The sequence below is a fragment of the Cygnus atratus genome, chromosome 2 (assembly GCF_013377495.2).
Source record: "Cygnus atratus isolate AKBS03 ecotype Queensland, Australia chromosome 2, CAtr_DNAZoo_HiC_assembly, whole genome shotgun sequence".
NCBI classification, from domain to species: Eukaryota; Metazoa; Chordata; class Aves; order Anseriformes; family Anatidae; genus Cygnus; species Cygnus atratus.
The window spans coordinates 37,851,831-37,867,680 of NC_066363.1; the positions used below are offsets into that span (position 1 = coordinate 37,851,831).

General features: G+C 35.8%; 1 protein-coding gene across 1 annotated transcript in view; it reads left to right on the forward strand.

Annotated features, from left to right (window-relative positions):
- PLCL2 (phospholipase C like 2) overlaps positions 1-15,850 on the forward strand; it is a 41,846-nt gene that overhangs the window by 13,919 nt on the left and 12,077 nt on the right. The window contains exon 3 of the mRNA XM_035556419.1: positions 6,601-6,676. Within this exon, the coding sequence (XP_035412312.1) occupies positions 6,601-6,676 (76 nt within the window). The remainder of the gene's footprint in view (positions 1-6,600; positions 6,677-15,850) is intronic.

Here is a 15,850-nt window from a genome sequence, read left to right on the forward strand (position 1 = left end):
GGAAGAAGCATAATGCTCTGTAGATTGCCTCTGCATTCATCTCTGAGAAAGGCATTGTTTAAAGTCTAAAGGGAACCGTAATAATTATAATGTGTGATACATATTATGGCTGAGGGAGGGGGTCTTTCCCCTCTACTCAGCACTGGTGAGTCTGCACCTGGAGTGCTGTGTCTGTGCTCCCCAGTGCAAGAGAGGCATGGACATGCTGGAGAGAGTCCAACAAAGGGCCACCAAGATGAAGAAGGTTCTGGAGCTTCCCTTGTGTGAGGAGAGGCTGAGAGAGCTGGGACTGTTTAGTCTAGAGAAGAGGAGGCTCGGGGTGATCTATAAATTCTTGAAGGGAGGGTACAAAGAGGACAGAGCCAAGTTCTTTTCAGTGGTGCCCAGTGACAAGACAAGAGTCAGTGGGCACAAACTGAAACAGGAGGAGGCGTCTGAACATCAGGAAACACTTTCTAACGTGCAGGTGACCAGCACTGGCACAGGATACCCAGAGAGGTTGTGGAGTCTCCCTCCTTGGAGATACTCAGAAGCCGTCTGGACATGGTCCTGGGCAACCTGCTCTGGGTGGCCTTGCTTGAGCAGGGGGGTTGGACCAAATGATGTTCAGAGGTCCCGTCCAACCTCAACCATTCTGTGATAAATTTCTTTTCTTGTATAGTTGGAGAATTAATTTCTATTAGAGACAACATTTACTAAAAAGCTTACTGTTAGGAATTAGTTTTAGTTTGATGTGAGAAGTCTTCACTGTGCACAGAAGTAGCAGTTAGCAGTTTTGTTTTCTTACCTTGGTGCTTTGGACAGTATTTAGATAGTAGAAAGATCAATTGTTCTTCATTATATAGCAGCTGTGGACTGTCTGGGCTAAAGCACACCTGATTTTTACTTATAATGAAGTTATTATTGATTTTTGTTCTTGTTTCTATCAGTTTACTGCCAGAAAGCTCAGTTCTAAAAATGTCTTTGATTGGAGATGTCAACTTTACTAAAATCCTTATTTACATAGAATCATTGATGATGGAAAGCACCTGTGGAAATTCTGTTCCATTCCCTCTTGGTCAAAGCAGGGGCAGCTAGAGCAGGTTACCCAGGACTATAACCATCTATCTGGGTGTTGAATATCACCCAGGATGAAGACTCCACAGACTCTCTGGACAACCTGTTCCAGTATATGACTACGCAAGATCCCCGTGAGCCTTCTCTGCTCCATGTTGAAGTGTCCCAGCCTCTCCTCATATGAAAGATGCCACAGTGTGCTTAAGGAACTGTCCCTGTGGCCCTGCATCGAATTTGCTCCAGTGAGTCCCTATCTTTCTTGTACTGGAGAGCCCCAAGCTGCACTAAGCACTCCAGATGTGGCCTCACCAGTGAGGAGCAGAGAGGAGATCACTTCCCTCCTCTGTCTTCTGGTGATGTACTTCTTCAGTGTGTTCACCTTGTTGTCCACTGGGGCCCCCAGGTCCTTGTCTGGGAAGCTGCTTTCCAGCCTGCCAGCCCCTGGCCTGTACTGGTGCAAGCACGCAGTCATTGCTCTCCAGGGCCAGGACTTTGCACTTCCCTTTGGTGAACTTTGTGGGGTTCCTGGCAGCCCCTTTATCCAGCCTGTCAAAATCCCTCCGAGTAGCAGCACAACCACGTGCTGTAGCCACCCTCCTCCCAGCCTCGTATCTTCTGTCAGCTTGCTGAAGGTGTGCTGTGCCCGGTCATCCAGGTGATAAATGAGGATGTTAAACACTGTTAGCACCGGTATCACCCCTGCGATATGCCACCAGTGACTGAATTGGACGTGAGGACCCTTTACTCTTGAAAACTGAGCAGCACTGATCTAGCTGTCAGGTAGCTGTCAGGTTTTTATCACTGGTCATTAACTTTTGAACTGAGTTCAGTAATGTGAACAGGAGTATCCAGCTTACTAGGAGTCTGCTACTATTGTGTGTGCTGGTGTTGAGTAAAAGTTGGACATTTCAGAATGCTTTCCGTCCCCTCACTGTTAGAACAATTCACTTGTGTTCTGAAGTTTAAAATGAGTTCAGAATCTGATTTTCCAGTACATTTCCTTCCTATTGCTCTAACAGCATTCTTTCCCAGCTGAAAATCAAAGGCAGTATATATAGTTCAAAATGACTTTATGCAACTTCAGAGTAAGCTGATCACAGCAGGTGACACTCCTTTCAGTACTAAGAACAGTTCTTTTGCTTGTTCCAGTGCCACAACAAAAATGCATTCTGATGCATCGACATTGAATACTGGGCTGCTTAGGTAGAATTTATACATATATTTAATTAGGGCTGACCATATTTTGTTCAAGTTCCTAGTACATGGCAACAGCACCAGTTTGGCCACTGAACACTACACTGTTTCCAGGAATGTATTTTGTAGTTTTAGAGGTATATCTTAATATGTTGAAATCTGAGAGGGGAGAATATGAGCAGCATTTTGTGGAGATAACTGTTTTATTACATATTTGGTTTATACCTATGTTAAGTATGGTTTCAATTTTACTGTTGGTGTAATGATCTAACAGTATTGTTAACACATGCTCTTCACAGATTTTGAAACGTGTAGTGTGCTTTAATTGCTAAAAATAGAATTCATCCTTGGTGTTGCGGTTCTGTCAGTGAATATGTACTGTCTCACCGAGTTTCATCAGCCAAACATTTCATATCGTTGGCTGGATTCTTTTAAAATGTAGCTGATGTATCTCTTGGTATGCTACCAAACATTTCCTCATCCAGAAGAATTAATAAATCCTGTGGTGTTTATTTATTTGTTTAAAAAAAAAAAGAAAAAAGATTTCTGTTGCAAGATCTGTATGCTTTTTGGAATGTGGTGGTTAAAATATTTAGGGTTCAGTTCAATCTACATCTTTCCCCTATACTGGGTTAATAAATAGGATGTTCCATCTTCTACCAGAAGAGCTATCTTTGTCAGCCTAGTAATAATAGATCTTCACCTCTTGTTCAAATTCAGCTGAAAGTAGATGAATAGTTTCAAATAGTATTGATAGAATGTGTGTGTACATCCATGTGAGCACTCATATTCATGCAGACAGTGTTAGTTCGTAGTCCTTACCTGTTCAGTAAAACAGCAGGACAGAGTTAACAAAGCTCTGCAACATAAAAAATAAGCCTAAAGAATAATCTAGACCTGATTTCGTTGTTGTTGTTTGTTCAGTTTTTCTATGACTGTCTCTTCTAATTATATATTCTGTTTTGCTGAGAAAGAGGATAGATATGTTCTGAAGTATATGATTTTTTTTTTCATTTGGTTTGGGAAGACAGTCTTATAAGTGGTGAATCGTACCAATATTAGTGATACAGTTCTGTTAGTTTCAAGCAAAGAATTGTTTTTAATTTCTAACCATTGTCAGCATGTTTTTAAATACAAGGACAATATACAGTAATAAAGGTGTCTAATACTCACTGAGAACTCTTGACTAATTTTTAGTGGTTATTTCTAAAACTGTAAATACATAATGGAAATATTTTTGTACATCTTTATTGCCATTCATTCTTTAGTTAGAATACTAACAGTTTTTCTGATAAGTAGGTGAAATGGTTGCATGATTTATAGCAAGCAGAGTTCGAGGAATAGATCAAACTGTTAGCCTGGGCTTTACAAAACTCAATGACTTCAAGGCTTACAATTCAAGGTGTACCATTCTGTCTTTCCCATTTTATGTTGCCCAGAAAAATAAACATATACAAAATTACAAAAGCAGCATATAATCTCCTTTGACATCAACAAAATTGGGGTGTAGCATGATATTGATTGAATGGTAATGGGAATCAACCCTTGAATTTTTGTTAGCTCAGTCAATTTTGCTTAGCAGTGCTGTTAATCTTAAATACAACTTTATATGTATTTTAAAGGAGACCAGAGTTAAACGACGTAACTTGTACTGGTATTGATAATATCAAAATTCATATTAGAATAATTTTTCACATTAAATGCACTTTTTTTTTTTAAATTGGCAAAAGGAACACTGATTTCGATCTAAGTATTAAGGCTTACCAACTTTCCATACTAAAACTGTGAAATATTAAAACTGCAAATTATTATCTTTTCTTTGATATTAACCTTATCATGACGAAAGAGCACTCATACAGTGATTTGTTTCATTTCTGTGTTTCTGCAAAACTAGTACAACTTCCCTACTTTGTCAATACAGAAATTAAAAAAAAGAAACACCATGATGTAAGCATTTTTATTCATCTTTGAATTCTCTTATTTCTAAAAATCAGTTCAGTGCCCCAGAGCAGAAGAGAAAGTTTTTTAATCTGCTGCTGCTTCCACTATTTCTGAATTATCTGATCTTTATGTGGAATGTATTATATAAAGGAAGTGGGGACATAGAAATTATATTATTATACACAGGGGGTCAGTAACAAAGAATAGACTAACTTAGCGCAGTCACAATATTTTGCACAGTCCCTCCATAACAATTATGCGTTGAATAGGCAGCACAACTGGTCTGTTACGAACTCCAGTTAAAAGTGTTCTCAGGTGAAAAGATTCTTATTAAGAGAAAAATCCCATTGTAGTCCTTATTACCTTGTATTTTCATCCTGACTAAGCAAGAGTGATACACGCTCAGCATTTCATTTTTCAAGGTGATTTTCAAAGCAGCAAAAGTCCAGTGTAGAGTGCTTTACAATATCCTTTAAGCTAGTTAGTGAAATAACATTATTGGTTATTGGAAGAATATTTGCAGTTGAAGTCAACTGTGTTTTGGTTCTCTTCATTTAAGTGCACTACAGAAGGAAATGTTTCTTGATATACATGTTGAACCAGGCAAAATCCTTCCCTTTCAAGCAAATTTATGATTGGTTGATTTCAATTTCTGAGTACTCTGAAGGAACTAATAGCAATGAAACACAGTGAAACACAGCTTTCTTCCTGACAAATGAGGAATAGATGGTTTGCAGTGCTCTCTATAGAAGGCTGCCTGGGTAAAATATTCTCTTATTTAAAGCATGCGTCTCTGTATAATAGTTTTCTTCATTACACCTAATTGGTAATTAGCATAATTCTATTTAAAGTCCATTTTGCCTGAGTGAACATAGATATTTATATTCAAAGAACAATCCAGTTAAAAATTGGAAAGCCAAAGTATTTCACTTGCAGCTTAGCAACCTGATCAAGTTACTATTTTTCCTCATTTATTGTTATAATCTGCATTTCTTTCTTTTTTTTTTTTTTTTTTAAGAATTAATATTACTCAGGAAGTCAGGATAAATATACTTTGAAATTAAATACAGGTTAATCAGGATGTGAAGTTTAAAAGTAAAATGTATCTAGTAAAATGACCTCCACACACTCAAAAATGCTTGTTCATATGTTGTTTATATCTACCATAAACATGAAATTTTGGGTTTTGCATCATTTTCTTTATTCTGTCATTTTAAACAAACTACCATTGTAGAAACAGACCTAGTATCACTTTTAAATACTTTGTCATTTACTTAAACCAGATTTTTGTGTAGCTGTAAATAATAGAAGTCTGTAGCGTAGCTTACATCCATGCAGGTATTTTCCCTCCTCACTTGCTTGCACGCTTGATGTGACCCAGAATCTGAGGCTCACTTACCTACTTCTCCAAATTAATTTATGTCTCACTTTGAACGATGTTCAGAAGAACAGCCTCAATGTCACTCAACTGGAGAAGAAGGCTCCTTCTAATAGGTGGGAGGAAGGACTACCGTAGTCCTGCCTCTTAGTGCAGTATATCTCTGAGGAAAAGTTTTATTTTTTATTTTTTTGTTTTTTTTAACATGGAAAATTCCTGCTCATAACAGCAATTGTTGTTTCTTAATGAAAAGAAAGTTCCACATAACAGCGTGTTAAACTTGGTGAAGAGAAATCTGTCTGCTGAATTGGATACCAGAGAGGTTAGTGGGTAAGGGGTGAAGGAAAGCCCGTCCTTCTGAATTCATACCCTAGGCTGAAAATCTGCACAGTTCCTTCTTAATCAGTGTGCTTTCAGCTGAGTTTCCGTGGAAGGCTTTTTCTTTAGAAAGATCAAGTAAAGGAATCATTTATTTTCCTTACCTTCCAGTACTTGCCTAGAGTGATTCGTTCTCCTCCTTAGAGCGTTATCTCATACATATACACAGATCAAGCCACAGAAAGGGAAAATATGGAGGAACAAATCTGGAGAAGCATGGCATGATACGTAGGAAAAAGGAAGTACTGGGTGGTGAGCAATCATCATCCTGAATGCCTGAGTGAGTAAAGAGGAGGAAACTTGCATCTAGGCAGTCTCTCCCAAGCCAACCAAAGCAAATTACCTGGTAAATAGTTGTATGTTTTCCACTTGTTTTGATAGGCAATGAATTATGAAGTAGGCATTTTACTTTAATGTTCATAGATCCCAATCCCCCCACATGGTGGGTTTTATGTCTTTATGCCGGATTTGGAGCATTTCTCTGCCTGGTCATGACCTCCTCCTAGTCATTAAAAAGAATGTATTCATTATGTTAACAACAAATATTAGATCATTGATTTGGATTCAAACTAAAGCGTATTTTGCAGATTTAAAATTGCCAGTAAAAAATAATTTTACTGATTTTTTTATATTTTAATTTATTTTCTCTACAGATGATTCAGACCATCAGGACTCTAGTTGAAAATACAGATAGCTTGTATGAGAAGATAGTACAATGTCAGAAAGCAGGTAAGTGTAAGCTGTCTTTTAAAAATACTATAAAGAACTTGAGATATTTTTCTTTATTTCCTGTAACTTTCAACTGAGTTTATTTATTCAACCACAGCAAATACATATATGTATATATATTAGTTTAGGAATGTACAATAACAGTGAAAAGGATATTTCAAATCATAGAAATCAAAGGTCTATAGAATTGCAACTCAGCTTTGGAAGTAATGAACATTTCATATATGGACAGTAGCTTGTCAATATGTTCATTTCCACAAATGCAAACACAGGATTACAGGAAAGAAAATCATCTTCCTCCAGTGAAGGCTTTTAACGATTTACTTATATCTATTCCTCTACTATGTGAGAACTTTTTTTTTCCTGGAAGCTTAATGTCTTCAAGAGCCTTGTTGAATTATCTTGCCTCCTGAAAATTACATTATGATAATAAGCTCAGATATTTTGTCCCAGAGCTTCTCTAGATCTGGTAGGTGGATACCCTTGGCTTCTGCATATTTGCTACTTACCATTTTATCTGTTCAGAATAAAGCTGGTTATGCAGACAAGTACATGTATCTTCTGTGGCAGTCTTTTCAAAGCCCATGGATGCAGAAAGTCTTTTTTTAAAGCTTTGTTATGATCTACTGGTCCCACACATTCTCTGGAAGTTTTCCTCTTTCTCATACATTTGAAACAGATGGCATAGCTCTTAGTCCTTTCACAAGTTGCTTCTTTTCACCTGATATGTTGTAATGGTTTTCGCATTTGGACACAAATTTGAGTTTTGAAGGCTGCTTCCTTACTTTGAATAGCATTTCTGACCACACTGTTTAATTATGCTGGTTTTCTTTTGATCTTTCTCATTTATTTTTTAAACAACGTCATGCATTTGCTCAGAGTAATGGTGCATCTCATGTTGCATCAGAAACAGGAAGCCTGTCAGAGAATCAAAGTCTCTGTAACCATCCATGTTGTTGGTGAATCAAACAGGGGGCAAAAGCTTTTTATATACAAATATATTTTTATCTAGCTGATATTTAGCAGCTCCCATCATCTTCCATGTTTTTCTTCATTTTTTTATCCTCTTCTCTGATGTCTTATAAATTTCACTCTCTTTCCTTCAATCACTTCTCCTGAGAAGAAAAAAAGAACGCTGTCCTATCTTCACATTTCTTTGCAAATTCTTTTCTGTTAGCAGTTGCTCAGATCAGCAGCAGGAAGGTTACCTGCTGTGAATTTCTGGATCTCCACTTTATGCACAGCATACATTCCTTAGACACTGTGAAATTTAGTCAAACCATAGAACTCTCAAAATACTTGAAAAATTTTATTTGTCCTGTTTACTTTGAGCTAACATAAATAATCATAAATAACTTGAGTGACTTGCTCAATAACTTGAAATAACTTGAAAATATTATTTCACGCTTGTTGATAGATGCAAATATTTATCTGAAATTCCAAACCCAGAATATAACATGCTTGCATAAGGACATTGTCTTGTAGACTTGTACACCTCCTTCTTGAATGCTCTCCCATTTTTGTGGTGATAGTGTGCCATATTCTTTAGCTAAAACAGTGTCTCAGACAAATAACTTCCCTTGGTGAGAGGCAATTGTCTATTTTCCTCATGTTTTTAGAATTGTTACCCTTAGAAAAGATTGTTGGCAACTAGCTCAGACAGATTCCAGTAAACTTGCACTGGTCTGATTTTCCTGCGTCTTGCAACCTTATTTGACACAAAGTGCAGTTGGGTCAAAGAATCCTTTGTTTAAGAAGGCTAAAGACTTAAACCCATGTTAAATAGTGAAGAGAGATTTTGATCTCATTTAAATGAGAAACCTACAGCACAATGATATAAGCCTAAGTATGGATTATGTAATAGATCCCGCTATTTAGGGCAGCTTCAGCTGTGCAGCATCAAGGTACTTTTTAAGATGAATGAGCAGAATTGAGTTACATTATAATATCAATGATTTTTCAAAGATTTTCTTAAGACTAATCAATCTCATGATCTCAGTAGATGCTACTGTAATTAATTCTGAGTAAAGGATTATGCATTTTCCAATGTAGTTTGGGATAAAGGAAAAGTAAAACTACGCCCTTGTCAGTGCTTTTGTTTGTTTGTTTTGTGCTGTGGCTCAAAGAGTGAAAAAGCTACAAAAATAAGAAGAAAAACTGATAAGTTGCCAATAAGCAGTAAAATTTTGTTGTCATTAGCAGGTTTGTAAGAAGAATCTGTCAAATACAAAGTGGATTTGCTCTATTAAATCATTCTCTAGCTTAAATTTAATGATAAGTTTTTGGGCCTCCTTTAAGTTTCAGAACTAATTTTAAAATAACTGTACCTTTATTTCTTACTTAAGTTGATAACCTGTTGAATAAGCAAAGATATGAGTCTTCCTATGGCTCTTCTCTTTTCAGAATTTCAGGTTCTTTGAAGTTAATATTGTCTATGAAAATTAAAATGTTTAGTTAACTTCTGTTCTTCTCTTGTTTCTTAAAAATTAAACCATATCAAAAATATTTTCTGGTTTCTTCATATCTGCATATTAATTTCATCTCAACAAATTCTGTTCTTAAATAATTATTGAAAGCATTTTAGCCAGACTAACTAATGAAAAGATACTGGAAAACAGTATTGTGTTGGTTCCCCCGTCCTCATTCTTCAACAGAATGAGAATAAGAAATATTTAGAAAGTATTAAGAAAGTATCAGAATTACTTTAAATTGATGGCAGCACCGTTTATTTTGTTGCTACTAAGCCAGCTGAAGTTAGTGCAAGAAAATAGAGTGTAGGTGCTAAAAATGGAGTTAAAAGATAATCCAGTCTATCCCCTTAATCTGTTGCAAGACCTAAAATGCTACTCTGTCTTCTCTGGAATAAAGAATTTGAATATCCAGGTCACCTTATCCCATCCCTGGCCTCCTTTGTACCCAATTCACATCATTCTTCCACTTCTTTTTTGAATCACTGGTTGTATTCTTTCACTTTAATTCACATACTGTCTGAGCTAATTACTGGTTAAAAGAGAGAACTAAAGGCTAGGTATTCATTTTGGTGTTCAGCAGTGTCTCAGCAGGACGTGTGATATTCCAAGTATTCACTAAATGATCAGCATCAAATAATGAATGAGCACAGTTTGCTGGTGACAAAGAATTATTGAGTGTAATCAAAGCTAGATTTGACTGTGAGACAGTATAGGAGGATTTTGTGACACTGAAAGTTATAAAAACAGTCTGAAATGTAACATCGATAAGCTAAATTAATGTTCATAGGGAAAAAAAACAACAACTGTCCTTGACCTACAAGAAGGACATGAAATTCTTGTATACAGTTCCAATGGTGTCAGTTTACTGCTAACATCATGCATAAATACAAACTCTGGCATTATGTGCTGATCATTTATATCTCTTTTCTTCTGTATGATTTTAGAAGTATAATCTTCCCTGTTCATCTACACAGCCAGAACTCTTGTTTGGGGTTCTTACCTTCCGACATCTCAACACCACTATTCTACACTATAATGGTGTTTGACCATTTTAGTTTTACCTTACGTACATCATTTTCCTTGTGTCATTTTGATGATGTTTCTCTCTCTGTTTGTCTCTCCACTATTTTCTGCTTGTACGTCAAGACTGAGCTGCTTTTATTTTCTTGTGTTTGCTCATTTAGTAGCAAGAGTTTCCATTGCCTGATAGATCGTAAGCCATCATCTTGCTTTCTATCATGTTGTCCCACATGCTCACTGTAAACATCCACAAGGCTACTTCCTTTGAATTGGTTTTTAAAATTCTCCTACAAATATAGCTAGATTGACACATTCCCTCCTACTACCTTAGCAAAAATAGTTTTCATTGCTTCCTTGTACTCCCCCCTCTTTCTTTACCCATCTGTTCTCCTTTTTCCTTATGCTTTGATTCCAGGTTGTTGGAGCAGGGACCGTCTTATTTATTCCATCTGTACAGTAACAAAAACAGCAGGGACTTGCTTTATTAAATAATGAAAGTAGTAAAAGACAGAAAATGAGTACGTGTTCTAATATGTACTCCAGTGCAGTCTATCAGCGATGTCAGAAACAGGATACAATTTCAAGAACTTCCAGCCATTCCGGATGCTCTCAAAGATAAACATGGTGCACAGTATCAACTGGGAAGAAGTTATGTCATGCTGCATGCAAAAAAGATTACAATAACGTCCATACAAGCACTGCAACTGCTTCTTGGACTTGAAAACTAAAGTAATAAAATCAATTTTGTTCTAATAGCTATAACTCACCACTGTTAACTGCTTAAGCCTTTCGGCAAAACTGCGTGTTTACAGAGCTGTTTCTTTCACTATTTGTTTCGATTATTTGCAGCCTAAATTGGGTTTAGACATAGGGTCCACTGAAACAAAGCATATGTGGTGCAGAATAATGTTGTATGTTATATACAGATTAGGTAAACTACTTAATAGAGGAAAATAAATTTATTATAATTAAATCTTGAGGACCACTTTTGACTAAGTATATGGACTAGATTAGTTTTTCCCAACATTTTTTCCCAACAGGCCCCTTTAAGCCTGGCTCCATTCTTCTGAAATACCTGCTTTTCTCCACTTTCTTCCTATTCCCATTTTTTCTAAGCCAGCTATCAAATTGTTTAAACAATTTCTCCACACTTACCCATGCAAATGCAACATAATAAAGAGGGTCTGTTAGCACAGTAGGCTGTCTCTGATAGTTAAGGAAAGGTGTGAATAAAGGGCATATTCTTAGCACTGCTTTTCTTGGTATGCCTCTCAATTTACTTTCTCTGTTCAGTGAATCATTTTCACCATTTTTTCTTTCTCATTTTACTATGTATAATCATTTTTTTCTACCTTTTTTTTTCTCTTCTATTTATCCTTCTGCCTCAAGCAACTCCATTTAGCATCTCCAGGTACAGCTCCACAGCAGCTCAACTTATGCTGTGTATATACTCCCCAGCTCTATAATCCTGTCTATCTCTCGTGTCTTGAATATTATTGAAGCCATATTCTATCATGGGGTAAAAGCATGGAGAACTGGACTTGGATTAATTTAGCATTTGTGAATAAATCATTACTCTCCATTATGCTTTAATCTTCATCTACATTGTTATTCACACCAGTCATACGCTGTACTTCTTCATATATTGTTCCTTGTACATAACTCATTTTAATACCGTGGATGGTGTTGTTTTTTTTATGAGAATCTGATATATCATGTACAAGAGTTGGTGATTCTTAGCATACATCTCTCATACTTTCTTTGATATTCTCAGTGATCTCAGTTTCTACTCCCAGCTGCATCTTCCTGCATTTTAGTTTTTGATCCAAAACACTAAGGTCTTGTCAAGAAATCAAACAGTTTGAGCCTCCATCATTCGTAAATAAATTAATGAGAATAGATTGAAACTGTCCTAGCACTTCTCTGAAGAAGCCATGTATACTTGGCTAAATACATCTCTATGTCATTCTCACAATTCTAATAATCATTTGTTGAACATCCTAGTTTGTCCTCACCAGAAGCGGTGACATAGGCTATAGCCTACGTTTATAGTTGAAATACAGTCTTAGGATTCTAGAGTCTTTGCATTCTGGTTGCTAACACATTCAGATCCCATTCTGCCCTTCTTTATATGCTCGCACCCTTTGTGCTAGCTCCATTCAACTTCATTTACAGTTTATTTTGCCAAGTAGATTTATCTTTAAATACTGTACATACAAGACTGTACGGGTTGAACACTTAAACTGACACAGACTTTGCATCATTTTCTGAGTTTTCCCCTTCACATAAAGCTTTTTTTTCTATTGTTAATGCAATTCTAGCCCAGTAAAAGACCAGGTCATATTAATGATGAATATCTAGAACTGCATGTTCAACTTTCAGCAATGTCAGCGAGCAAAAATGATTGGCAAATATGGTTATGTACTAGAAGTCTTAATATAGTGGTAAGAGACTAAAATAGGATTCTTGATTTAAATAGCCGTTCCCTAGTACAGAAATATTTACAAAATTAATCTGATATTAGCTTGTAGTTCATATTTTTTTGCAGTCACCTTCTATGATTAAACTGATTACAGGGACAAGAATGATTATATCCCTGAAGATACAGAGAAATACACTAGAATGCACAAGTATATCAGATACTTTGTGTACTAAAATCTGATCAAAGGCTGTATTGTTATCCTTACTACAATCTATTCCAAAACAGCAGGAAAGAATGAGGAGTCCTTTTATCCCCTCCATCAGATTGTCTACCCAAATGTGACAACATAACAAGTACAACAGCTGCTAAGACTAAAGAGAAGTTCCAACCTATCCATAGATGGAGGTTAATAAAAAACAGAGTTAGTAATCAGTATGGTTAAAAGACAAATTTTGTATTAGCTGAAGGGCTGTACTTGAAAAAGGTGAGCAGGCTTTCAAATACCCATCCCCCTCTTCACATTTTAAACGATAACAAAAAATCCTGAGTTTGAGCATAGACTGGGGAAATGGCTCTGTAGTTAACTTAATTGCTTTAATCAGGCAGTTTGAGAGAAAAAGGTAACCAACGACTCTGGAGAAGAAGGTATTATTAACGAAAACAGAAATAACATTCCTGTGGAACAGAAAGTGATACTAATTACTATTGACAATGAAACAAAGTGAGCTCAGCAGGATCTGAAGACTGGGAGAATTTACAATATGCCATAAATCAGTGTCTTTATTAAATCTGTGCTTTCTAGCATTCAATAAAATTAGTATTTTTTTTCTTAGACTTTCATTGGCGTCTCTTGAGGATCAAGGCTGATAAATAAAAGATGGAAGCAGCAGCTGTGGAAAACAGATTATCCTCCCTCTCAGCTCTGTGTTTCTGCCCTTATTGACAGCAGTAATTCAGTCTCATATGTCGTAGTGTCTTAACTCCACCTACATGCAGAAATATAGTCTGTCCTCATTCAGGAGTGTCCTTGTAGATTAAAGTTTTTGAGAAATCCTGAGTCTTCATTTCAGGACAAATATTTTAATATGTGAAGGCCTAGTTTTCAGTGTGTTTTGTACGACTGCTTTTTTTGGAGGTACACAAAAAGTGTTGGTGTGTGGGTTTGTGTGTTTCATAGCTTGATAAACATTTTGTGATGTCTAGAAAGTTAATGGTACATAGGACTGTTCTTGAAAGTGTTTAGGAAGTTGGAGCTGGTTACTGAACTTACGGAAGTAATAACATTTTAATTAAATCATAGCCAGATGTCACAGATATCCTCTTATAAAGAGGACATAAATTTGGTGCAGCAGCTACTTTGAATCTCTTCTGACAGTGGTTCATAAAAATTTTGGCATATTGTGAGACCATCTTATCTCCTACTGGTTCACCAGCATTAAAGAAGGTGCCTTATGTTGAAAATTGAATTATTGTGAAATATCAAACTGAAAGAGTTGGGATTGAAAGACTAAATACTAATTTTGTCCTAGCAGAGAGGATGGCATTAGGCAGGTTGTGATGCCATTACAGTTTGGGATGTTGGGGTGAGAAGGTTATCTCAGGCATAGAATCTTTTTTCCCTACTTTTGAAGAATAAAGGGGCAGCAGGCACATTTAACTATCTGTAGAGGCGGGACATGGCTATCTGTGTTTGGGAAACATTTCTACCTACTAAGAAGGTACTGCTGTACCATTGCCAAACAAGTTGAAATAATTAAAAAAAAAATTGAGTAACTAATTTGGTTAATGTATTATTTTATCAAGTATTAATCTAAATATTTTAAATGCATATAATTCAGACCTGGAACTTCTTGAAGCCAAAGCACAGCAATCTAAAAAAAAAAAAAAAGAAAAGAAAAAAAGAATCTCAGAAAAATCTCAGAATCTGAAAAAAAAATCTGGTTCTTTAGTTATGTTGTAAAATATTTCAGTTGACTTCACTGGGAAGTAGGTGCTTGAAATTACATGTGAATCTAATCCTAGTTCCTGTTAAAACTCAGTTTTCGAGCTGGAATTGATACTGATTTAATACAGAGGTGCACTAAGTAGTAATTCATTAAAGTTCATTTTAAGTTTTGTATAGAAGCATTCTGCAAGCAAAATTATATGAGAATTTATAGGTATACTGATTTCCATGACATGGCTTCTTTGACATGATGTATGTGATTTATTGGAGATGTGATCTGGTAACCAGACTCTTTTCTCGATCACTTTTCTGATAAACCTTGTTTTAAGTAGAAATTATTTATGAGGTTGAAATACCTGAGTGTTCAAGCAATATAAGCTGAAAGAAAAATACTAAGAAACTTTTGCAATTCTGTAAAAAATTAAAGCCCTGGCTTTCAAAGATGGGGGCAAACATAGCAGTTATATGCACAGATTAAACATTTATGTGTGGAAATGGGTACTTAAAGCTTAAATGCTTTCCTAGAATTCTTTCCTTTCCTAAGAAGAAAAATTTTCAAGCCTGAAGTGCTTTCTTGAATTTTTTTTCCTTGTAAGGAACAATTTTCTGTATGCAACTGATTTACAGAAGCTTTCTAAACATTTGAGAAGAGTGTAAATAGTAATTGAGCTGCAATATATAGTAACCTAATCAAGAGGCATCTGGTATACTCCTCAAATTTTAGAAATATTTAATGTTTATTTAATTTTTATTACTCCTTTAAAAATCTTCTGAAAAATGCCTGTTTTGCTTTTAAATGAAAGAGCTCTACCAAGAATTAAATAAAATATATTTAAGTTGTGACGTTGAGAGCTTATCTGCAGTATATTTTCAGTATCTGCAGTATCTGTTAGCAGTATGTATTTTATGTAGGTATGGAAAAATGCTTGCTATCCATTTCATATTAGGACTACTAGGTAGGGGATATAGGGTATATATATTTATTACCAAAGTTTTACCATTTTGATATTTCATTGATAAAGTTATTTGTTAAGAAAAGAACAAGAAGCCCACCTGCTGTATAATTATATCTCAAATATAAATTTTGTAAATCATGTTCTTGGCAAGAACGTTTTCATCAATGAAAACAAACAAGTATATAAAGTAGAAATTCGGCTTTAGAAATACAGCATAGCAAGTATTGTGCTCACTGTTTTGCTAAGGATTCCTTAAAAAAACAAGTATCTCAGCTCTCAATACTTACACAGCAATTGGCCATATGTAGTTTTCTAATCAATATGAAGTGAAATGTCGTAGCTTAAGGTGGTGTAAGTCAA